We start from the raw sequence: 27,253 nt of genomic DNA, 5'->3' as shown, positions 1-27,253 counted from the left end.
GCTATCGGTCTGGTTGAACAGGAGCGTTGTTCTTTCAGAAGGGCTCCTGTTATCCTCTTATGGGTTAATAGCATTTTGTCCAGGTGTGGGGTCCATTGCATTTTGTGTGATAGGCGAATGCCAAGGTAGTCGAAAACTTCCACCCTCTCCAAGGGTTCCATATTCAGGGTAGGGGGGCGGGCTGGAAGGTCTACCAGCACATTTATGAATTTTTTTACAGAGTTGTGTGCAATGCTCAGACTGAAATCACATGATGGATGCATTTCTGCGAATTAATTCAACAGAAGAACGCCACGTAAATAGGACAGTTCCAGCAGTCTTCCTAGGAGGAATATCAAAGGTACTGGGTTTTGTAAAGTTTCCTTTGATGAGTGTGATTGGGGTGAGGAAGACCCCAATCACTCACTGGTGTGTTAAATCAAATTCAAAAAGGTATTTCCTTAACTTGAAATAGCTAGGTTGACCTTTTTAGGATGTCTTATCAAGTGGAACATTCTGTACAGTCTAGGGAGAAGCACAGAAGATTTCAAAAATAAAATATGTAAAAATCAAAACATAAAACTGCAATTAATAAATGAAAACTTAAAATAATATTGAATGAAAGCATAGGTGAAAATATAGAAGTTTAAGTCCCAGAATTAAACTGATGTAACACATAATTTACCTTAGACTTCACCTCCTCTGTCATCAGATGGATTCGTTTCTTCATATCTTCGGTCAACAGCGACAGCTGCTTTTGAACAAAGTCTAACCTGTCCCTGTGATCCTCTCGCTCTTCCATTGATAAAACCCTGGGAGTAGAGTACAACGAACAGGTCTATGGTTTAGGTAGCATATAAACAACATGAGCAAATAGATTTCAATCCCTGCTCACTCTAGGTTTTCTTTTCCCTGGTTTTCTTGTTCCTGCCTCAGCAATGAAGCGTTCCAAATTGTTAAATGGCTTTAGGAAATCATACCCAATCACTATTTGGAAAGTGAATGTTTAGAGCATTCCTTCCAAATGCTGATTACTTAAAGGTTTTATTCATTTTTTGTGCCCGCAATCTGATTGCAAAATATTAATATTTTACCAACACCAGAAAAGAAAGTAATTAGCAAAACAGGAAGGGTTGCCAATGGACCCTTCCCCTTTGTGAACGTGGAAAAAACATGTTTTAAGGGTACAAAATGGTCCATTAGACCACTGCTAATTCCTAAAAAAAAAATGTTTTAAAGCTTTAATATTTCCTTGTTTTAATGCATTCCTTTTTCTTTTATTCCTTAATTTGTGGCCTGCCTCATTAACATTCATGAGTAAGGTTGAACTGGGAACCACTACAATTCTGTATTTTGTGAAAAGACCCATTAGTACACAGGTTGGTTTGTAAAAAAACAATGCACTTGGTAAAAATCAGTGTCCGCTTTACATATTATGATGGATTTGTCTTTTTAGAAATCTCAATGTTATTTTGTTCTGCAATTGCAAAATATACTTTTTCTCTTCTTACAGTCACTTTGGGTCATTTAATCAAGGTCAGCGAATAAAGCTTAACACAATATGTTTCTGAACTCTGCCAAAGAACTGGGACTGACAGTGGATTTTTAATTTTGATCGGAGTATGAAATCTAAACATAAAAACAGATCAGAAGTTTAACTATCCTGAGGGTTGGTTGGTTTTTGTAGGGTTAGTATCTGCATTATTTAAGAGTAAATGTGAGAGGCTTTAGTGAGTACCTACATTTCTTGTTTGGTGAAGATACTATATCGAGAACTGTTAATTAGGTCAGCCTTTCTTTAGCTCGGACTCCTTCTACTCACCCAGGTAGGCATGCCCATTTTCTTTTCTTTTCATCTGGTGTGATTTGTTTTCAGTATTATGCTCGCTATAATATTAATAATGACTAGCTTCAAACAAGAAGAGCTCTAGAATCACAATTATGTGAACAGGATTAAAATTGCACATATGGATCTCCAACAATAGGAAATAATGATTAAAGCCTATAAAATAAACTATTCTTCACTGAGGATATATTTTAAAAACAACTGTATAATGATTCATACAATGCTAATGGAGGTGTATTCTTTATGTCTAGTCACTGGGAAACAGACTAAATGAGAACAAGATGGTGCTAATACTATTTTGAAGAATTGGTTCTAAGAAAAGACTAAACAACAAAATGATAGTTGGTAACCCATTTTTCAAAATTACATTTTACATTACTGGATTTTCCAAACAAGTGCACAGAATCTGATGCCTATGGAAAAAGTACACCATTTCAGTGTTTTGACATTTGGAGGGGTTTGATGTCAAAGTCCAGTGAAATAAGATACCACAGGTCACATCTACCCAGGTGGCTCTTTTTTTGTTTTAAAAAATTTTAATGATTTGTTACTTTGGAAGGTTCGAGATCGTTATGCAATCCAGTATTTCGCCATCTCTTACAGGCTGCATGTCAAACCTTAATCCTATCTACTTAACCAGAAAATATATTCCTTTGTTGTGGCTTTCTGCTGCAATAGATTAAACAAAATTAATACAAGCAAAGAGCTTGAAAGTATACATCTTTTTACCATTGCTTTCTCCTATAGATCTCACATTAATAGCCCGCTAAGTTCTGTTGCTCCACTACTAGTTACCATCTAATTGCCGCCTTCCTTAGCCCAGCTTCTCTCCTTCACTTGAGCATATTTACTGGTGGTTAGCTAGGTCAAGAAATCCAAGCCAGACTCCCAATATTTTCCTAGCTATCTTTTCCCCTTAATATTTCTTTCTAATCCTTAACACCCATTCCATTGCTGTAGGCCACCTTATTAAATTTTCAAATTTTCTTTTGACTTGTTTCTAGCACTTGCCCTATAATTGCAGCACCTTAATCGAAAAGCCCATCTTCACAATTTCTTGGCTAGGACTATTTGTGTGTGACACATTTTAAGCAACTGTTATACTAATCTGAAATGTCTACTAAATTAACCGGAAACGTTACTCGAGTCCGGAACTATACAGTAATAAGGCTTTACATATGAACAGCGAAAACCACAGTATTAGGGATTTAGTTTAAAATATTTATCAATTTCAATTACTCTAGTAAATCCACCTGCCTCCAAATTCATTTCTAATACAACAGTAAAGCTTCACATCGCTTTCTAAAGAAGTTCCTGTCTCACCTACTATATCATTATGAAAGGAAAAGAAATTGTGTAGAACTATTTGTCTCACCTTTTTTCTGCTGCTGCCACGTTAATTGCATCCATTATGTTTTTCACAGCATCTATTATCTGTTTAGCTCTGATAGTGTGCTGCTCAAACTTTGTTTTCACTGCTGACTGCGAGATACACTCCTGCGAGGGCCCAAGTCAGAACACATTACTGTGATTCCAGATCAACAATCTCAGGAATATGAACTTTCCAATCAACAATGGATTTAACGCAGTACTCACTTACTGCTGCCTTTTACTCAAAATGGAAAGGAAACATAATTTTAAAAAAGCAAATCAAAATTAACAGAAAATTGAAATGTGGCATTGCAACAGTAAGCCAGTACCTATCTTTCCACAGTAATGTGTACTGAGGGCAACAGAAAAAACATAAATTAAACCAAATAGTATAAAGTGATGTATCTGAAGATATATAAAGATTGTGAATCGCAAAACAAAAGCCACCTACATCAGATGTTGTTTCATGTACAATAAATGTGTCACTTGAAGGAAAACACTAACTTTTAGATACAGATTGTACATCTGTTAAACTAAACATATTATCTGTATACATCTTGATAAGTCATGTTTGGCACATAAAGTGATAACACTCCACTAGTGTTGATCATCCTCAACATACTTAATTTGTTATTTCCATGTCCACTGCTTTTCTATTTCACATCGTTCGCAACCTGGCTGTCTTCTGTCTACAATATGCCTGTCATTACTGCCTGTTTTACACAATACCTTAGAGATGACGTATCCCCACCTAGATCACAGGCCAAATTGAGATCACCCAGAAAATGATATGTGGGTCTCCACTGCACATATAACGTTGTACAAATACCAACAGCATTGGAAGCTTTCCATACACACAGAACAGGATACAGAACAAGCAGCAACACACAAAATACCAACAGCATTGGAAGCTTTCCATACACACAGAACAGGATACAGAACAAGCAGCAACACACACTTACACATGCACACAATTTAATCTCCACAAAGTCACACCATCTCTAACCAAGAATAGCATGGGCTGCAGGACTTTAAACTTCCCTCACTTAAAACAACTAAAGCAAAGGGAACTGCAGCACTAGCTTCTCTTGTCCTTTAGCGTCTCATGTTGCATGATATCAAAGTGGGTAAACAATGTTCAAAACATGGAAAGAAGAGAAGAAATGCTGGGTGCACATAGAGTTAATAAAGAAGCAGCAGAGTGCAGATCTCAATCGAAGTACTCTATCCAATTCCGGAAGCCTCATTTTGACAGTACTTATAGCCTTTCCTGGTTTATTGCTGCCACCTCTAGATGCCATAAGTGACATATCGTATCAAGGTCTGGATGTCTCATCTAGTGCACTGTGTCAAGTGCTTGAAAATCAATCTGCATTACAAATGTACAGTTGTTGCTTTCTAATCTTGAATATAGTTACTACTTTTAGACGGCACCTCCTGCATATTGTGAGACAGCAGCCATCATACTGTGAGGTCATCTTCAGTCATTTTCTGTTTACGTTACTGTTAAAAAAATATGAGTAATTTATCTGTAGTGGTGGTTCTGCACCGTTGGTGTCGGTCACAGATTAACATGCTTGGCGCATTCCCTGTTGTCTAAGTGGAAGTCCCATTTAACTTTAACATAGCAGGGCAAGGCACTGATAGGATGAATGCAGTTTTCCAGGTTTAGTATTGTTGGACCTGGCCCTCTCTGCAGGGTCAACCTCGAACGTTTTTGCCTTCACTCCCCCTATGTTTACTGAATTAGATTTTGCTGGCCTTAGGACACTGAGCACTTTACCACTGTTATTCAGTGCTAAAGTGTGTGTGTTCTCTCCTCTAAATATGGTAATATTGGCTTATATCCAATTGGCATATTTAATTTATATATAAGTCACAAATAAAGTGGTACTATGTGTACCCAGTGCCTGTAAATTAAATGCTACTAGTGGGCCTGCAGCACCGATTGTGCCATTCACTTAGGTAGCCCTTCAAACATGTCTCAGGCCTGCCATTGCAGAGCTGCCATTTCCACCCAACAAAATAAACCTTTTGCCAGGCCCAAATCTTCCATTTTAGTACATATAAGTCACACCTAGGATAGGACTTGGTGAGCCCAGAGGGTAGGGTGCAATGTATTTAAAATGTAGGACATGTACTTTTAAGTTTTACATGTCTTGGTAGTGAAAAACTCTTATACTTGTCATTTCCAAATGGGAACAGATATATGGATCATGTTTGGTGTCTTAATTTAAAATCCAAACTCATAGTGAAGTCGGATTTTAAAATAAAGTTCTGAAAATGCCACTTATACAAAGTTGGCATCTTTTTACCTTAGCCATTTGGTACCCGCAGCCGGACTCTGGTCAAATGACTAGTTGGGCTTTGTGCATTCCTCCTAGACTACCACACACAATGGGAGCTTAGGTGTGACTGGATGGCCCACCACTGGCAGGAAGAGCGAGAGGAACTGGGCTCAGCCTCACTTACACTCGTAAAGGGTGTGTACTGTCCCCACACAAAGGGCTGCGCATCCCTTGTAGTTAGTCTGAAGCCAGGAAAGGGAAGGCAGGGCGTTGGTGCACTTCAAAGACATTGTCTTGAAGCTTCTCTCAGCTTCCAGAACCAGGGAACCAGCTTCTCAAAAGGAGACTGCAGACACTAACTCTTCAGCACACTTCTGGACCTGTGTATACTCTGCCAGGAAGAAGGACTGCTGAGCTGCTGAAAGGACTGCTACTCAGCTGGACTGCTGCTCAGAACTAACTGCTGCCCTGTTGTGCTGCCCTCTTGACTGGGTGAGAAGGACTGGCCTTGCATCTCCAGAACCCAGAGTGAGTCCAAAGGCTAGTTGGCTGTCCCCCTGACACCTCAGGGACATATCAGGCTTCAAACCAACTTGCACCTGCACTCTGCCATGTTAATGTTAATGGGATTTTTAAAGCACGCTGCTACCCTGAGGTGTCCTGGCGCTATGCACTACCTGCTGAAGAAGCTGTGGCAAACCCCATGGGCGGAAGACAGTTAACTGAAAAGCCATGTGCGAGTTTACCCTGCCAACTAGTGCCACCCCAGTCCTGGACCCTTGGAAGGAGGCCTAAGGTGCTTGCCAGCCTCTGTGGGTCCAGCAGAACCAACACATATCCATCCATGAGCAGGACTAAGGCATCACCACTGGTGCGTGGTTTTGACCATCGCCGCTGCAGTACTCGGATCACCCTGAATAAGCGTCGCAACTTCAGCATGGGCCATTGCATCTCCTGTCGACGGCATCGCAGCCTCACAGCTCTTCAGAACAGACACATCACACAGACTGTATGCTCTCGTCAAAGGGATCCTCGACAACAGCGCAAGACCTCACGTCGAAGCAACCCAAAACAGACGCATTGCTTCGGCTGCGCGACGCATCTTCAACGTAGATCCCCTCAACTCCCCACAACCCCGATTTTAAGGTACTTTGTTCCGCGGGCCTAACATGATCTCTGTACTTGGCCTGCTCTCCATTGTGGTCGTCCTGCACTTGTAACTTTTTCCTGGTCTGGCATTTACGGATATCCTTTGTTAGCGCTTTGTTCTTTTTGGCGTTTGCTTGTGCCTTACCCCGAAGAATGGTGGTTGCTTCTTGACCACGGCTTACACCCTAGTCAACCAACAACCCAATTTCTTACAAGTATTTACTTAATTTGTGAATTTGTTGGGCATTAACTATGGAAGCATTGTATTTAGCTTCCAAACTGTGGACGTCCCCTAGATGGTGGGAACACTCTCAATAAGCCCGTCAGAAAATTTCCAGTTCTCTGTGACCACATGGATGGCTTATTATGTGCCATATTAAAACCTGAGAAAGCTTCCAGGAGAACTCTGAGGTAGGTTTGAGGCTGACTTAGCCAGCTCCGGAAGTAATGACAGTATCAGATGGTCCTGTATATGAGAAGGATGTAATCCTACAGTCTGACATCACACAGAAAACCGCTCTCATTTTGCAAAATCTGTCATATTTCTGCTCCCCTATGAGGAGCTGTGTGGATTTTTTGGGCTGTTAGAGGGAGGGTGGGAGAAGCTGGGCTACTCCTACTGCCCTATTTGCCACCTCCATTCCTGCAGAAGAAAAAACGTGGCTTGAGCTGGTGTGCATTGCTAGGAGGGAGCTGGCGCAGGGCAGTAATAGCTGCTTTTAGCTCCTCTAATAGCCACCCCCACTACCCCAATGCTTCGGCATTTGGGAGGGGCATGATAATCACTCCCTGCCTATCCAGGTTTAATTCTGGTGGCTGTAGTTTTCCTCAACCTTAATCGTCAAGGGTTTCTGTTTTAACTGATGTAAATACCTCTTTATTTGAAGACTATGCTGTCCTGTTTCAAAATTTGTAACTGAGGTCCTGGGAAGCAATTTGATGATGTGGTTACAAGGTAGTGTATGGAGTCCTAAAGTGTCCTCCCTAATTGGCAACACCTTTCCATGTTGATGGTGCTCTAATTAAAGTGGAAAACGTTCAAATGTATCCCCGGATAGTTTGTAATAAGTGGCTAAAGTAAAGGTGGATGAATCTTAATGTCCTGAAAGGCTTGAATGTACTTCATTTCAGAACCTCCAAACACTTCACACATGAATGTCTCATGGCGCTGAAGTTTGGAAGAGTTTTTGTGAGAAAAGAAACCGGGCAGGAGACGTGGAGGTAAAGAAAAATTAAACTGGACTGGTGATGTGCCTAACAATCAAACAGCAAGACTGATGCTTCACAGTTGCACTAAAATAATTAATGTACACACATCCATCCACCAAACAACAGACTTGTACTCCTGGGCGTACTCACTTTATCACAGGCAGCCACCAGACTTTAGTAAAAAGGGCAGATCATAAAACATGCCTATTTTTAATTTAACACAAAACGACAAACTGCAAAATCAATCAATTTCTCATTTACACAATCTGATTTTTTTTTATTTAACATTTTGTAACTAGAAAACCTCTATGTATTTTGTCCTAATGGAAACCTCAAACTTTATTGGTATTCAATACTGACACACGCAAAGACTAATTGTGATACAAGCACAAAGAGAGGTTGTTAAACAAAACATACTTTTAATGAATAATATATAATCAGAATAAGTGAAAAAGAAGGATAAAGAAAGAAAATGAAAAGAAATGATTAAAGCCGTTAGTTGCGCCTCGATGAAGCAGATCTAGACTTCAGCAATGAAGAGCAATAGTTTTGTAAATCTCTGCACAATGTTAGAGCTAGACTAGGCGTGAAGAGAAGAGTAATTTTTCAAAATGGAGAGTAAGAGAAGGAATTAGTCACATACTGTACAGGATCCAAGGAAAGTCAATAGGAAAACAGACAGGTTAGTATGGAATACAGCTGGAAAATAGGGGTAGGTATAACATTATTTTCTAAATATCTGCAAACAAATATTTAAAAACATAAACCATTAAACATCTAACTTGTTGGTATATAATATGATTAGCTGTACTACAGATGTGAGTGGTATTGTACCTGTGTAGCCCTTTCACAAGCATAAGTATGAGTGTTTGCAGATGTCTCTGGGATTCTCAATCTAGCTGAGGATGTTGTAGTGTCAGTGTTCTATGCCCCTGTGTTTTAAGGCACCAGCTGCTGGAGTTGGTTCCTGGGCTGACCTGTTCATAGTGCAGTGCTCTATCTAAGGTTTAACATTTGATGTCAGAATTGTACCAGATGTGCTCGTAAATAAATGTGAATCTTGTGGTGTACATGCCAGAGGAATGAAACGGACTAGACTATCTGAACTGGATGAGAGATCAACACAGATGTTAGTTTTAAGGCCACTATGTCAGTACTGGCATAAAATTCAGGTGTCAGTAGATACCTCTCAAAAAACGTTACCAACAAACTCTGTTGTGTTTATTTTTAAATATTTAATTAATCATGTTAAAATGTTTTCACATGCTGGATTTATTCTGGACAGTGAGGTAGTGATTTGTTTTTACAGCCCATTTGATGTCATACTTGCTTACTCTTTTATTTCCATGAGTTGAGTAGGGTTTGCAATGTTTATGTTTGCTCAACTTTCATGCATTGTTCCCTGGACGATGGAATAAAATGTGATCTGTGTAAGGTTAAGTTTTATATAATGCCAGATTAACGTAAATGTTACTCATAATGTTCACCCAAGCTTATATTCTGCATCCCGGTTTAATTATGGGTCCAATATTGAGACTGTGCTGTATACATTTTGAACGTTTTTTTCCCCTTGCTCATTTACTTCATTGCCATAGGCTATGTTAGGGGATATTTATGTGGCTGGCGCATTGTGCATTTTACAGAGAGATTAGGAGGGAAACATATTAAGCAAATTCAAGATTTAATATACTCCACAAAATAGGCTTAGATGCAGAGAAACCATTTGAAATTATAATATCACATAGCAGTTTGCAACAATGCGTAGAATGAACTTTGGAGATACCTTTGTTGATAGTATTAAAGAAGTGTATAATGGGTCTAAAGCTAATTTTAATACAAATTGATTATTGTCCAACACAATTCACCTGCATAAAGGAACACAACAAGGGTGTCCACTACCACCTTTAGTATTTAATCTAGCATTGAACCCTGGACAATAGCTATTGAGTCTAATACTAACATTAGGAGTATTAAAATAGGTGTAAATGATAATATGTTGTTACCGCTATGCACCCCTGAAAAAACATCCCTGAACTGCTTAAAGTACTAAATAATATAGGTTCCTACTTTGGTTATAAAAGCAACTGAAATAAATCACCTATAATGCCATTATCTAAGTTAATTAAAAAAAAAAAATGACCACTTCAGTGAGAAGCTAAACAAGCAACATACATTGGCATTAAAAGTCCAAGACATATAGAGTCAACTATGAAAATAAACATTGTGAACTCATAACACAAAATATGACACCCGATACTAACTCAATTTAGGACTACGGGCAAATATTAGTATAATAAAGATGAATATTTTACTAAGAATCTTTTTAACATTGCTAAACATGAGCGCCCGGGGACTAATAATTTCCGTTTTAAAGTTTTAAAAAAATCCTGTTTGAAGTAGAAAACATTTGGCACAAAAAAAAATTTACAATTCCATTCAACAAACTAAAGATTCATTTTTAGAAAGGACAATTTGATTTTTCAAAGACAAGGGAGTATCACTAATCTTTTACTCTGTAACAAACACCATGGATTCAACCGTAATGCGCACATAAACCCCAAAAAGGATTATATTAAAAAACTAATTATTAAGGAATTACCTTCCTCAAGCTCCTAAAATTTAAGTTTTGATATATCTGTGCAGATCTTAAAAACAAGTCAGAAAACGTTATGCGCAGACTTGATAAAATTAACAGACTCCCCTATTTAGGATAGTCCTAAACTTCAGTCACAAAATGCATTTCTTTTTGGGAAACCTCGATGTGATGCCTTAAAATGAAAAATTCATCTCTTTTTATGAACTGAAAAAATATTGTCTCCCACAGATGAAATATGAAACTATTTACATCTATGACAAATCCTGAGAGGAATGTAACACATAATTCTATATTTGGAATCAAGAGCATTGACTCTTCTTCAAGCTATCTTTCTAAAGACAAAGATTCACAACAAGCATACTCCAAGTTCTGAAATTAATCAGCGTCTCATTAATGACAATATCTACCTATAGCTTAAAAACAAAAAAGTGATTGCGGACAAACTGAACCTTGAAACACATGAAAATGACTGGCTTAAATATTTGAAATATCATCTGAAAATGACTTTTACTCTGCAAACAGTTATAACTCAATAAAAACTACAAAGAACATACTGCAGCTGATGTAGGATGGAAAACGTATGTCTTCTGGAAAGCGGGGCATGTTGGACGTGCCAAGTACAACATACTAACTACATCCACATGTTTATACATTGTCCTTACAAACCAGTTGCAAAAATTAAATGCTACTGTAAATATATGTAAGTTAATGTGAAAAGTTAAATTAAAAACATTTTTTCTAATAGCATCCCAATCTGGTCACTTCCATAAAAAGGGCAATAACTGTGAATTACTTTAATGGCAGTTTTCAGGCTCGCAGCCTTTATTCATATAAGCAGAAAAGACATTTATTTGGCTTGGGCAGTATTCACATTGGACTTTCCGTCTACTTGACTTTGTAAAATTGCTTGTTGATTTTAACAGGAATGCAAATTTTGAGTTGAGGCGTGAAGGTTGCACTGAGTATTTCTGTAGCATTAGTCCCATGATGTGTTTGGGAGGCGGCAATGGGTAACTGTCTTGTTTTTTAATCCGAAAATGTAGAGGTAGTTGTGCATGAGTTAAGGAGCTTGTACCATGGCTGTTCGATGGTCAAGGTATCTGGTGGACCATGAGGTCTTCGAATATGGTGTGTCTCAGTGATTCCAGATTATTTGAATTTATTAAGGGTACTGGATCCCAGGTGTAAGGGAAGTTGCCAAGTCCACAACATATTCAAGGCATGGGACATGCTTAAGTATAATGCATGATGGAGTTGTAATTGGTCTCAAGTCATAGGAGATACAAGATGCTCAAAACTGGTAGATAGTTACTGGATAGGTGCACATGCAGCTGCCTGGGGACCTGAACATTGGAGCAATTTTACTTTGAGCACTGTGTTAACTCTGACTTTAATGTATGGCGTGGTTGAATCTGTTCTGAGCTACATCACGTCGTTGTGTTATTCCTTACTGTGAAGAGGAACGTCTGTGGCATTCTCTCGATTCCTGTACTGGTATGTCTAAGTGATTGCAGAATGTTTGTGGGTGCCCCTGTCCTGCTGAACTATCTTGATGTCAGTTGTTCTCCTGTGAATACAGCAACCAGTAGTTAAAGATGGCCATTTGCCTAACCTGAAGAAACATCCCTATAATTATCTTTTAAGTGTGACGTTATGTGCTTGTAAATAAAGGGGAAGGGTTTTGTACATCCTCTGTCTAGAGAATAATCAGTGTGTGCAACCCACTATGCTACAACTGACTTACTTCTGCACAGGGTGGGAACAGTATACAGATAGAATGTCATGCCAAGTATTTAAAGATGTTAGACTTCAATATACAACATTTCAAATACATTTAATTATTAATATTCAAACTCCAGTTGCAATAGTCTTAACTTCTCACCTCAGTAACTTACTGTTTAAAAAAAGGGCACAGAAATGCATCAATCTGATGACAACAAAGATGCTTGGTGTAATGGGCCCTTATAGAGTTGTAATTGGAAAATAGGAAAGAAGCTACATCAGCCCCAGAAAACTAATTTTTAGACACAAAGAAAAAGGTAAAGGCTCCAAATGACTAGTTGATTGTAAATGCAATAGGTAACTGATTGCCTACTTTGTGTACTACAAAACAGAGAAAGACGTACCTCAAACAGTTTCTCAAATTTCTGAAACTCCTCTAACCTAGCTTGAAAACCTTCAGCTAACGCAGCACCTGTAAAACAAAGAGAGCTTAGAAAGAAGTAAAACACTATGCACCTAGGAATGGTTATCTTTTGGTGAGCTTTATAAATAAGCCCCGTTATCGACAGAACTGTAATGAGAATTAGTAACATAGCAACAATGAGTATCATGGGGTATTTGACGGACCCGTTTGTCAAGCATTCAAGATGATTAAATCTGAACAAATTCGTACCATCCTCTGGCATCCCTTGGGCCTTGTGCATTCTTGCATTGAGAACTTCTTTCGCGGATACAAAGAAGATACGGTTTTGTGCAACCCATGGGTCAACAACTTTCAGTTCATTAACCAAAAAGGATTGGCAGCGATCCAGGTGTTGTTTGCGCACCTGAAAAAAGTTTACAAAATGTATAAAATCTGAAGTTAATGTACTGTGTGTACAATCACTGAAAATAATTAGAGCAAAAGAGTTATATTTTCCCCTCTGAAACAATACTGCTTTGTCAATGGGATGAGACAGCCCAACATTGTAATTCAGCTTTGACGATTCTTTTAACAGAAACAGAAAAGGCCCTACTATCAAATGAACAAACCAAATAATGTCGAAATCCTAATGTCATCTATTTGGTTACCCATACTAATACAAGACCAGAAAAATTATAAGATTTGAACATACGGATCACAGGACCTAAAACATGTGGGCACATGAAGATAAAGCAGAAGATAATGACAAGGAACGTCTTGATTGTCCATAACAAGTGAGACAACCACCAGCACATCAGAGGAACACAAGCTAGTAAAAAATAAAATTATTTTGTGACCAAAGAAAAAATGCAAAGCAGCAGTCAGAGTCACAGTGGTGTTTACCGTTTGGCATGAATTTTAAGTTCACCACAGCAGGATCATCCATACCCACTTATCAGTGCTAAGTTGTGATCAGTCCCGGTACAAGTAATCTATTATTATTATTATTTATTATTTATGGATTTTGTAAAGCGCACGGCTACCCCCAATGGGGGTGTCCCGGCGCTAAAAACTGATTGACAGAAAAGAGAGGAAGTAGACTACACAGATACAAAAAGCCAAGTCTTCAGGCGTCTGCGGAAAATCACTTCAGATGGGGCAAATCTAAGATCAATAGGAAGACTGTTCCAGTATTTGGCTGCAAGGACGGCAAAAGCTCTGCCACCCATTCTTGTGCGACGGAATCTAGGCACACACATGAGGCGCAGATTGTTAGAGCGGAGATCCCTGATCGAGTAGGACAACCTCAGTCTTTTTCTTAAGTAGTCTGGGCCAGTTCCATTCAGCGCTCGAAAGGCGAGAATGAGCGTTTTGAACTTAATTCGGTTAGCTATAGGCAACCAATGAAGCTCTTTGCGAAACGCTGAGATCGAATGTCTGTAGGGAATGTTACCAATCAATCTTGCGGCCGCGTTCTGCACCACCTGGAGACGTTCAATTTGGTACAGAGGGGCCCCTACATATAGACTGTTCGCGTAATCCAGGTGGGAAGTAATTAAGGCATGGGTGACAGTTCTACGTGCATCCATAGGTAAAAAAGGGAAGATCTTCCTCATCATTTTTAATTTACCATAGCAAATCGACGTGACCTTATTGATCTATAACTTCTTTGTGGACAAAATACCTGCACCAATTCACGGAACTGTGTAAAAGACCACAATTAAGCTGTTAAATATAGGGAGATAATCATAATGTTCACCGGAGGCATGATATGATAAAATGTACCATTATAAAACAAATGTTTGATAGCATTTCACTATTACTTCAACTACATAGTATATATCTAGTCAGTTGAGAGGGTACTGCATTAGGTTGTCATTGCCTATCATATTACAGTTGGTGTCAGGAGAGTGAACAGAGAGCATTGTAAATAAGTTGATAGCAACACATTCAACTCCAGATAGTAAAAATATTTAGTGGACTCTGGTATGATACAAGCAAGCGAAGCATGACAGATTTTTAGAGATGAATTAAATTAAAGTGTCCATCATTCTCAATTTATTTACTTGAAGAATATGCTTCCGAGCCAGATGTCCAACAGTGTAATGGATATGCCAGAGATCACCCAAACAAAAGTATAGACACTCACATCCTCCATGTAGTCTGGTTCCGAAGCTGAGGCATCCCACCGGTTATTCAGGATGAAAAGGTTAGGTTTAGAAAGACGTTCATTAACTTTGTGAAAAAATTGTTTTTCCTAAAAGACCAAAATAAAGTATTAGTTAAACTAAAAACTATGTTCTCAAAACTAACACACTTTAATCAATGTTACGAAATATAATAAATTGTGTAGACTAGCAAGACTATTCATTTCTTGACTGGGGAGGTCAACATCCCTTCTCAATGCTTTGCCTCAAACTGACCCAGGTGGGAATAGTTAACTTAAGTGTATCTCTGTGTACCTCTCAGTGCCTTCTCTTATGTCCAGGGGAAGATTCTCAAGCATGGAATTTTGAAGGGAGGTGAAGGTGGTATGACCAAATATGCAATTAGCTCTCTAGCTTACATGACTAGGCATGCGAGTTAGTTAAGGTGATGACTTTGCAAGTAGCGTTGATTGGGAGACCTTCCGAAAGCAAGGTTTTTTTAATGTCCTAACATCGTACATGAATGTAGATACAGGTAGAAGGAATGCCATTAAGGGAGAAACTTCTAAGGATACAAGGGATTAACCACTTTCTGATAAATGTTTTGGTAGCTTTCTCACCCTGGGTTGAGCCCTCAAGTGTCACTAAAATCATGGAACTTAACAAAAATTAAATGTCCTCTAAACATTCAAGCTTCCAAGAATTCTTTACAAATCTGTAGTGGTGTTTTGAGAATTTTGTTCGTAAGCAAATGACCCGCTTAAAATTAAAATTTTAGAACCTTTGTAGGGAAGCTAGTAGGAGACTTTACAACTATTTTGTCTCTTTAAAAAAATGTTAAAAGCTGTTCAGCCATCAGAGCACACAAACTCTGAAAGAGGACATAAATAAAATGAAGAAAGCAGTGTTCCAACTGAGTAGTTTTGGTAGAATGCACTGTTCCGAAAAGCTTGTGAACTAAAGCAGTTAGAGTAATAATCAAAAGCTCACTGGATGGGGCTTGATGAAGGGAATTAAGACATCACATCGGAGAATTAACACTCCTTTTCTCAAACTCAATAAGAAAAGATCATCTACCTGGTTCTACATGTTCAAGCATTACCCACTCAAGTTCAGCAACCTTCAAGAAAGATAATTCTCCCTGATTGGGAAATGACAGTGGCAAATGTTGCGCCACCTGAAAAAAGGTCATTTTTGGTACAGTTGGATCAATCATTTTATCAGTTTTAAAAAGGTAAGACTGACTACTGATCAGTTTGAGGATCTTCTTGTGAAGCATGTGTAACAAAGTTTAACTAGTCAGCTCTCTGAAACAAAAAGACTCTTACCCTTACATGCAATGAAGTAGTTACATTTTCTATGCTGCAAAGAGGCTTAGGAATGGACACTTCCATATAATGGGTCACTGCAAGGTGTTAAGACCACTGATAAGATTAAGTATATCTCCTTTGACATACTGCTTTCTGATTTAGGTCGCCACTAAGTGAGTAGCTGATGGCACAATCCTTCCCTGGTTCACCAAGGTTTCAAATTCCAATGTCAGATGACAAAAGTCCTGTAAATGTGTAAACTCCTCCACCCTAGCCAACTTGTAGATGTAAAACACTGTAGTAGAATGTGTGTACAAAATATAAGAAATACTCTGCAATCATTCAATGAGTGAAGAAAGGCTTTAAGGAGCGTAGCTTTTAGGTTCATGTAAGCACAGCAAAAAACAACATCATCAAAGGACCCAATTCTGTAAATCACATAGAGGAGCTCACCATTTGCGGCTTCGGGGTCTGGTATAAGGCAACCTCCTAACTTGATTATCTGTCTACTGTTCGCATTGAAAAGTTTACTTTCTGCAGCAGCTTTCCTCCGATGGGTGGTTAAAATACTGAACCTGTTCATCATATTTACAATATAGACTTAATGGGCTAAAATCACTTTAAAGTGTTGGATTCTAGTTCCCACTGTATTACAGCAATGAATCAAACTGTACAAAAGATGGACACCTTGCACCAGTATATCATTGTATTCAACATACTGCCAGATTAGATGGATTAAAAAGGTTGTGCTGTTGTAATTTATATCCAAATTGAACCCTGAAGATTGATTGTGTAGTTTATAACATAACATGCACTTATTAAACTTTCAGCCTTGAGTCTCTAGGTGCTGAATAACTAAATAGTACTCATTTTATCAACCTCAGATAGGTGAAAGGCTGAGTGGACCAGCTGGGTATTAAGCCTGTGACCATGATGACTCCTGGAAGCTTGCATTAGTCCACTGAGCCACCAGTGATCACCAGGACTTTCACAGGGCGAATAGAGTAAACTTAGAGGGTAAAGAGGAGAATGCGGCATAGTTCAAAAGTCTTCTTCTAAACAATGCGCTATATTGCCATCAGTTCTGCCTGAACAATTAGTTTCTATAAAATATACAGTAAGAGAAAGTTCTTTATTTTTATGTGAAATTGGATTATAAAAAAATAAGCAATCCATAAATTGGTAGGACACCCTCACACTTGAATAATAATGGGGCCAGCAATGTGATTGCATTTTACAGATTAATTAAGCAACCGTTTACTTTGCCACCTTTAGGAGCAATCGCACCAACTCAGTAGAAACCTATTCCACACGCCAGTGTGCAGGTGCAAAAGAAATTTTAAAGAATTATTAAGTATACAAAACGGTACAGATTATCCAAGAATATAAAAGACAAAATCTCACCGTGTTCATGAGTGTTGACTCAGAGTTAGCCACTAGAACAAAGACATCAGCGTCCAAACAAAATTTATCAATCCAACTGTCTAACTCTGTAGTGATATCTGTGCCAGGGCTGTAGGGGGGAAAAATACAGGAGTGTTACAGGCCAAGTTCAATGAACGTAATGCAACTGAAAACTGTTTGTTTAAAAAGCTCAGAAATCAACGTATTACTTTTCAAAGATTCTAATAGTTATCTCCTATAAAAGTCCCTCAGCAGAAAGCAATTCTGGTATTTTACTGACATCTACTGGTCTTTTTTTTATCAAGACAGTTAAATAGAGGCAGTTGAACAGAAAAAACGTCCCTAAGCGAAAGACGACAAGTCCTAGGGCTGATCTCCAGAGCCCACAAAGTACATATGCATATAAGTATATACTAAAGTATATACAAGAGGTCTCGAATGCTCGACCTAAACATAGAAGTACATACTTAAGTATATACAAGAGGTCTTGAATGCTCGACCTAAAAACTGTGCTGATCAGGACTAATACAGCTGGAGTGGGCCCATGTCAAGCTGTGAGTTGGGACACAGAAAGTTACATCGGAAACACAATCCAACCACTGACCAGATTTTAATCTAAAAAATGAAAATGATGTAACTTTTTCTTCTATTCAGCTAATATGCATTTCTGATGTCCTAGGATTGTTGACCAATGTATTGCTTTTTGTTTTTGCAACATTATCAGCAGTACTTATAGGTACTTCAACTTACTCAATGTCTCTTCCTATTGCCTCTCTAGTCCGATAAGTATCACGCTCTCCAATACTAAGACACTCACAGGGATGTGTAATTTTATAAAATATCTATTGGTTTGTGGACGGAGGGCTTCACCAAGCTCCTGTAACAAAATCCATATGTCCTTGTGCATGAGATGTAAAATAATGGCAGCATTCTCATTACAACATAGCTCTGACAATAGCGTCTCTGATTTTGCCATGGCACATTTTATTTGTTATGTTATAGGAAGGCTGTGATTGTGCCACCTTCCTGCAAATCTATATACAGTGGTGTAGATAAGCAGGAAGCGGTAGTTCCAGGGTTGGGATCGCCTGTGAGTCTAAGCACACCCACAAACTTACATGTATTCACCAACTTCTCTTGAATCTCTTCTCACACTAGAAAAGGTTGAGAATTTACTCCTGCCCAGGACAGAACTAAAACATTTTAGAGAGTGGGAAGAGGGGTGTAAGGAAAGTTCATTTCAAATCGCGTACCAACTATACATATTAGCAGACATAGGTGTATATATTTTCTCAGGTGAAAAGGAAATTCACAAAATTTTACGTGGAGTATGGTTTCCAGACCTATTTTGATAAACTCTTGTGCCTTCCTGAAGGTTGTAAATTTCCCCATATGCAAGAACGTATACCAACAGGTGCACTTCTGTGACTTTCTTTAAGAATTAGGCCTCCATTATTTATTTTCACTTTGCCAAAATCGGTTTTACATAGATGGTTCACATATTTATTTATTTAAAATATCGGCATGCATCCAAAACATTTTATAACATGATGCCTTAGAAATATAGTGAATAAAGTTGACCAAAGGTTTACCAAAACGTTTCCCCCCACCTTTTTCCCCAAGTTACACATTATGTATCTTGTTTTCATGCTTCTGCATATAATAAGGGAGAATTATAAGTAGCCTCCATTTGTTAAATTTTGCAAAAGTGTATACTTTATTTTATACTGGAACCATTGTCAGAGATGCAGGCTGAACTCTTAGCTCTCTGCATTTCCTTGGAATGCTCAACATAATTCTAAAGACTTTAGTATTAATGAATCATATATAAAAGTCTTAACAACTTCTACATATGGATTTCAATATTGCCATTTGTGCCAGGCAATACTCTTTCAAAGGCCATACTGTGGTACCGTAGGTTTGCAGCAACTGGGTTGAATCTACTTGTCCAGTCGACACAAACATGAAAACTTGTACTTGACCCCAAATAATATTTCCTGGGTGTTACACTATATAATATATATGAACCCATTGTTCAGTTTGAATCTAGCCATAAGAAAATCAGTCTTAACCCTGCTCCTCATGGGAACAGTCCAGCCAGAACTGTCAGGCCAGGTCCTCCCTGGACCAGAAACAAGAATCCTGGGACTGGTTTTGGGGTATCACCCCCTCATCAGCAAGGCTAGCGTGAATGCAAAGGCACAGCGAGCAAGGGACCCACATCTGGGCATACCGTTCGCCACTTATGGCAAACACAGCAAAAACAACAAGATGGACTGAGTGCTGAAATCTTTCAACCACTCTCCCCCAGTCCAGAGATCTTGGTTGAATCCATAGTTCTTTTGCTCCTATTCTGCATCCATTCTGACAAGCATCATGCGCAAGACATCAAAATAATTAAATATATGCCTGTAATCCGGGCTAACAATGGATGGTTTTCCACTAGCAAAACATCGACTGAGTCCTCACTTTGTATTTCTTTGCTGAATCGCACCATACAGTAGTAAATTACAATATAAACCATGGTAGTATCTCACAATGCCTTATCATTGTGATTTGCACTATGGACTGGTACACCAGTGCTGCCATCATTCAGGCTCAATGCAGGTCAGGCCTGACTTGCTACATGGATTGCTAGCCTTGCATGAATCCTACATAAAGCTCAATTCACCTCTATACTGCCTGCTCCACCCATAGAGCATAGACATCCACCTCAGCATTAACTTATCATGTAAAGAAGTGTATTGCATGAGCTCGGTGGATCCTGCAGGCCGGACAGTAGTGGATTGTGAGCTTGTGTATATTAGTATGACAGTGCCGTGAAATTCAGATGGCATCTACTCTAACATGCAACATGTGCTGGGGTCTCACTAAAAATGTATATACCAATTTCATAATGGTGTAATATTATTGGAAAATTATAAAACACTCACACAGCACATTAAACTTTTCAAAGATCCAAAGGGGATGATAATAGGACTTTCTCTCCATCTAAAGAGAGGCATTAGTTCATCAGGTGTTCTCACCAGATTATCAATACTAAAGACTAAAATACCCACAAGCCTTGGTCATTACAGCACGGAATTTCTTCAAACGATTTGAATGTTTACTTTCAGAATCAGATAAGTCATTATTTATCTCCATCCCTACTTTCTTTGAGATGTGGGACACGATGGCTCATTTCGGTGTGCCTGTGGATAAGGTTCTGGTAAAAGATTGCGATGAACCTATTCAGTCCTGTATACCACTCTATGAATAAACAGGGAGGTAAGGAGATATCCCACTTTAAGAGCAGGTATGCACGAGCAGCAAGACTGAGGGTGACCAGCCAGCAGAACACCCACCTCCGAGTGAAGGTAAGCCATCAGGACTATGATAGGTGCGACACATTATTAAAAGGTCCTTAGTGGCCAAATGGGGACCCCGTTCTGGCTACTCTTGATAGAACATTCAAATTATTTTCCCATTTCGAGGACGCATTTTATGAAACTAAGGGAGAGGCAAGATGGAAAGGAATCTCTTTTCAGGGACATGGGCAGTGCTGAAGGGTTTTCGAAATCTAATATCAAACAGAAAGGGGAATGGGAAAGTGATGATGGGAAATTCATACAGCTACCCCCTGTCTAAAGCGTTTAAGAAATTTTGTGAAAGTGAACAATTTCAGTTATAGTTTTAATAGAGCGTAATAGTAATAAGTAAAAAGGGAACTTTAGATGGAAAAGATTATCTTGTTGAATAAACCTAAGGGGTTATTTTCCCCATTTCAGGTTAAAGGGGACATTCAGAGAACCATAATATTAGACTGAGTCACTGTGATGTAATTTGTAATTTGTCAAGTGATTTGGCAACCCACTATATTTCAGTGGCCTACGTAAGGATAGTTAAAACCCCAAACAACTTTAAACAAAGGTCAGCCAATGTATCAAAAACGACACTGGTGGCACAGAGAAAGAGATCTGAGGCACTAAACTCCTGTTAAGGATCAGTAAATGTGCAGGCTCTGAGAAAGAAAGAATTGAAGATGTGGTTGTATATCCTGGAATACTGCAAACAGACTGCATTGCTTGGTTCATTTATATCCAAATCTTCCTGCCAGTTGGTTTTTGTGGTATGCCTCATCAATCTTCCTTCCAAACGACCACACTATCTACCGAACAACAAGCCTCAATACATGTAGAGAATCTGTCTCAACTACTGTTAAGTGTGGTCTGAGCCTTTTTTCCTCCAAGCTGGACATATGCAGAAGTCAGTAAAAGATTCCTGGCTCTGCATAAGTGTATTCTGAGCGTTTTACACGATTCAAGGAAATCGGTTATGCAGGACCTAGTGTTTGGGGTTGTCATTATCTCCCTGCTCTTTGGAAAAGCCAGTTTTTGGCCATTGCAAATATGGCATTGCATCTAGAAAATATTGCTCTTCTTATTTTCACAATTGTCCATCTCCCACTGCAGCACAAAGCAGCTCTGGAAATCGAAAGATCTGCACATTTGTCAATTTGACATCCTTTAGGTGAATAAATAAAATGTTTTAACTACTCATTTAACCCCCAATCCAATGTGTCTTTATTGTATTTGACTTATCACATTTACTGGAAAAGAAGGATTCCAGTTTTAGCACCCTCAAATATCCAAAACCTTTGCATGTTTCCTTCAGTTTTGCAGACTGATACTCCATGTGATCCATTTTACTATGTTCATCTACCAAGTTGGCTAAGGAACCCCTTGATGCATAATTATTAGATTTTCAAAAGGCATTAGCATAGCTAGACTACCAAGTGAATGCTTTATTTTCTTTTTCTGCATTACAGAATTTCTTATATATTCCTATAACGTATGTCTTATCAAATGATAAGACCTTCAGTTTATATTTACTTACCTACATTGGGGGGTTCTAATCACCTATTTTTATCTCACCTCACCACACCAAGGAACATTGTTTACCTCAAATTGCTCTGACCTTGCTATGGCATTTGATTCCTCGATACACCTACAATAAACGCTGGCTTTTCGGTGCTAGAATTCAAATAAAATCTTTTAGTCCTTCAGGCAATTCGGAATAAAGTGGACCACCATGTTCAAAAATGTCCATTTAATATCTTCATTGCCTTTCACCACTTTGTTAAGTCTGAGTATTTTCTTGCAGTGATGATGCTAAGAGAAAATGTAATTTTAATTAGTGAATCTTGCTGGATATGGGAGGTTTAAAGAAATGGCTAGAATATAGAGAGATTTTATGGCTTCTATAGGACTGGAGGGTTAAATATCACTTGTGGGAATGGTGAGGCTATAAAGCCACTGGTCTTCGAGAGGTGGTTATATAAAGGGATTTTTTATTCTTTTATGTCTTTTCTATTTCTTTAGAATGACTATGTCCGTTTTACCCTAAAGTTTTGTAATTTAGCTTCTGGAAAGAGTCTATATGTCAAGCTATCCGAGTTGTGGATGCAACGTTTACATTACCGTTCCCCAATGGGCAGACACAACATTTGTTTTTCTGAATAAATCAACATATTTCACACAAAAATACACTGCATATTGCAATCAATAATGGAATATTCATGCATCAAGAAAGGCATTTAACAGCAGCCAAATCAAAACAATAATAGTACATACCTATCTACTAAAACCAGATCATCCCGCAGAAGTGCACACTTTGCCTTGGGCCAGAAAACATGGACAAGACAACCCGCTTCAAGGTTTCGATCCATGAGTAACGCATGGGCAAGCTGATTAACCGTCTAGGAAGAAAAGGTAGTCAGCAGAAGTCTTCAGATTAGTCATCACATTTTATTTTTAAATGCCATCATTAATGTCAGCGAGACAGTGTGCGCCAATCTTATTTATGATGAATTGCATTTGTAATCAAATTGAAGTGTACCAGTTAAGGATGAAGCAAGATCCTATCGGATATTTGGGAGATTCTCCTATTTATACGACTTACGGCTAAAACAACAACAGTGCTTTTTCTGTCTCTATAGTAAGTAGAAAGTGGCTAGTAGGGGAAGGTACAGTTATCCTACTCCTATTGCCGTGAAAAATTAAACCGGCATGATTGCTGCTGCATCCTACTTGTTCCCATGGCTATGGTCAAGCCAGCTGAGTGTTGACATGGTAGCTCTATCACACCCACCTTCTTCCCCTCCCACGCTCCCCAAACACTACTTCCACGAGATGCCTTAGACTGCCCGCCATTGCTACCCTGAGAGTCAACTGTGCTAGGGGTGTGCTTGGCCCTGATTGGTGCGCCATAGTATGACAGTACAGGACACCAATTGTAAAATGCCCCAATCAAGACTGAGGTCCAGTAACCCCCTGCTTACCTGGTGGCCCCTCGAACGGGTTCTGACAACAGAATGTTACATCTAAAATTGTACCTGTACCGAATAATGTACTGTTATGGCATTTTTTAAATTGTTGTAAAGATTTCTATGATGTAAGATTGTACTGTTTTTACACAAAATGCTGAATACATTTACATTATATTAGTATTATTGATCATTATGTGTAAACAGTATGTTAGAGGAATTGATCAAGTAACAGTATCATTTCGACATTTTCAGATTAATATGTATGGGTGAACAAAGGTTTACTTATAGTTCAGCATGTTGGCTTTCTCTAGTATCTTGTATCTTGTTCCATCCAAGGTCATGTCTGGCCATATTTGTTTTCTTTCCTTCTATTTAGCAGCTTATCATTCTTTGCCCCTGGCATCACTCTGATCTCATAGCCTTCAGAGCAGATAGTTACAGCTTGTAAGGATAATTTGAGCAATTTACTACCACTGTTACCGCATATGCACTCTCAGTGCAGCCATTTTGAGAGGACACTTGGGTGCTTGTGATTCTCAGCAGATTTTAAATCATCACAGCAGCTTGTACTACTCTACTGTAGAGAGCACCTTGCACCATTCAACACAGATTTAACCCATTATCAGGGAGCGGCATAAAGCTATACACCCCTAAGTGCATTGGGATTCCCCGGAAATAACAGGAAAGGTTCAAAAGTTACAATCTTTAATAAGAGGCTATTGTAGTCCTTCTTTAATTCTATTTGTATCGAATCAATCATCATGTAACAACATGGCAATAAAAATAGATAAAATACAATATGAAGAGCAATGTAGGCGTGGTACATAAATGTCAAGAGGAGATTCGGGCAGTGCACACAAACGTTTTGAAATCATAATGTCACTTAGAAATTAGTTTTAAAAATGACCACATATTAAGGGGGTGTAAAAAGTATGAGGAACGCCAAAACAAATCTCAATGGCTCAGCAAGAAAAAACAAGACAGAATCACATTTAAATTCAAGGGTACAGGGGGCCCAGAATAGCTACCATGCAGTAATCAAGAAAAGGAGGGAAGAGGAAAACTCTATGGGACCACACTGGTTACTGGAAATGAATGGGCCGCAGGCCAAGTATATCGCCCAGCATTAGATAGGGTAATCCCGGGCACCCCAGAAGATGCACGGATTAGGAAGTTATGCTGGATTACTCGGCAACCTCGCACTTGTACCAGGAGGGTACCGGAGAGGACTCCCAGTCCCAGTCGCTGCATGATAAATTAGACAGCCCACCTCAAGCTACGTCGTTGGATTTGCTATGTACGACTCTGAAGCAGATGCAGACCGAGGCAATGTCAGAGAGTCGCAGAGCTAAAATGGAGGCAAAGAAAATCCAAAGCTCAATGAGGAAAATGAACAAGCTCTATGAGGAGATGGGTGATAGGGTTGCTCATGTGGAGGAGCGAATGGGGAAGTTGGAAGATGACGTCAGCAGATGGCAAACGTTCAAGGAAGCGCAGGAAAAGATCCCGGAGGGCATGCAATGGAAATTAGAGGATTTCAAAAACTACCAAAGGCGAAACAACATAAGACTTTTGGGGGTCGCAGAGGGGGGCTGAAGGGCAGGACGTCAGGACATTTGTGATTAATTTGTTTAAGAGAGCATTTCCTGAAATGACAACCTGGGCATGGGAGAGCGAAATCCAAAGAGCGCACCGCTTTCCACTCATTCAAAAAAAGACATACGGGTCTGCACAAGCTGTTAAGCCTCTAGCAATACTTGTTTATGTTGGGAATGTTCTTGCTAGACAGGATGTTATGGATAAAGTAAAGCCAGAGGCTAGACGCACGTTTGAGGGGGTCACTTTCTTTGCCCGCCCAGATTTCTGTCAAGCCACGGTAGAGAGGAGGTGGAGGCTTAGGCAACTGATCACATGTTTTCAGAGCTTAGGGCATGAGGCATATCTACTGTACCCAGCAAGGCTGAAGATTATTGTTAATGGGCATGTAAGAATTTTTCGGAGATTAAGGCTCAGCAGTATTTGACAGAATTAAGAGAACAGAAAGGAGGCTAACTTGTTGGCTACATAGTGAGGAGGTACATATGGGAGGAGGGCGAGGTGCAGCTGCTGCATTCATAGGCTGTCACACATAGGTCATGAGTGACCTATTTGCCTGTAGGGAGGGTGGGGGGGGACAGGGGGTAGTTTTAGTGGGGGGCAGGGGAGGGAGGTTTGGGGTGCGGGGGGAATGGGGGTTTGTACAGTATGGCACAGAATTAGCTTGGTTTAAGATGGGTGGAATAGAAATCGTCCTGAGACAGTTACCTAGGTATATGAGATGCATCAGTAAAGGAAGGAAGCAGTCTCCGTTGGAATCTAAAAAGAGGCTTAATAATGATCGTGTGGATGGGAAAAGTTTAGGATGTGTTCTAATGAGTATTAGAATTGCCTCTCTCAACATGTGTGGCTTGAATAATATTATGAAAAGACAGCGAGTGGCGGCAGCCCTTAGGTTAATGCGACTGGATTTCCTATGTCTTCAGGAGACGCACCGAGAAGGTGCAAGGGCATATCTAATGGAGCAGCTAGGTTTTTCCTTATTAGCATATTCAAGACAGGGGAATAGAACTAGAGGGGTGGCTACCTAGGCCAAAAGAAAACAGAACGTTAAAACTTAGTAATAAAAAAGGGGATCAGTGGGGAAGATGGGTGTTATTGAAATGTGAATTAAACAACCAGGTATTCACTCTGGGTACAATATATGGATCCACTGAAGACGATCCAGATGTATTTCAATTTTTAAACATAGAGTTAGCTTCTTGGCCTGAACCGATTATTCTTTGTGGGGGTTTTAGTATAAACGGGGTGGGAGGATTGGGCACTGAGAACGGACAGACATACGGAGGTCGGAAGAAAAAAGTAGCTCGGGCAATTTGTAATTTGGTACGGCATAATGCCCTTACTGATGTGTGCCACGGTTGGACCCTACAGATGATGGAATTACTTTTTACTCGACCCCACACAAAGTGTGTGTAAGACTTGATTATTTTTTTGTTTCTAACTCTTTGGTGTCTAAAAGTAAGATAGAGAAGTTTCCTTGTTTAATTTCTGATCATAATCCGCTTGTTTTAACACTTGAGGTGACAGGATTGAATAGTAGGACATCTATATGGACGTTTGAAAGGAAATTACTTCTGGATGAGGGCTATGTTACATTTATGAATAACTGGATAAGTACTTTTTGGCAAATTAACAGAGGGAGCACTGCTACAGGATTTACCTGGGATACCTTTAAAGCTGGAGTTCAAGGTGAAACATTAAGTTACAGTATGCATAAACAGAGACAGGAAAGAGATAGAGTTAGTGCACTTGTTCAGCTAGTGTCAGAGGCAGAGGAAGCATTGTGTCTAGCAGCTCATGCTTGATCCCCCTTGGGGGAAATACTCTTAAAAATAGCAAGTATTACAGCAGAGATCAATGAGGGCTTTGCAACTAAGGCGGCTGCAGTGTACTTGACAAATAGGGAGCAGTGTCACGAGCTGA

At 39.2% G+C, this 27,253-nt stretch overlaps 1 protein-coding gene across 1 annotated transcript in view; it reads right to left on the bottom strand.

Annotated features, from left to right (window-relative positions):
• The window catches only part of MFN1 (mitofusin 1), a 209,148-nt gene that overhangs the window by 133,264 nt on the left and 48,631 nt on the right, over positions 1–27,253 (bottom strand). The window contains exons 5-11 of the mRNA XM_078666485.1: positions 23,037–23,161; positions 17,425–17,533; positions 14,713–14,820; positions 12,834–12,987; positions 12,565–12,632; positions 3,201–3,322; positions 665–791 (exon numbers count right to left, since the gene is read on the bottom strand). Coding sequence (XP_078522611.1) covers positions 665–791; positions 3,201–3,322; positions 12,565–12,632; positions 12,834–12,987; positions 14,713–14,820; positions 17,425–17,533; positions 23,037–23,161 — 813 coding nt within the window. The remainder of the gene's footprint in view (positions 1–664; positions 792–3,200; positions 3,323–12,564; positions 12,633–12,833; positions 12,988–14,712; positions 14,821–17,424; positions 17,534–23,036; positions 23,162–27,253) is intronic.

The sequence above is a fragment of the Lissotriton helveticus genome, chromosome 11, assembly GCF_964261635.1.
Source record: "Lissotriton helveticus chromosome 11, aLisHel1.1, whole genome shotgun sequence".
In the NCBI taxonomy this organism is placed as follows: Eukaryota; Metazoa; Chordata; class Amphibia; order Caudata; family Salamandridae; genus Lissotriton; species Lissotriton helveticus.
This window is presented reverse-complemented; position numbering and strand designations above follow the sequence as displayed.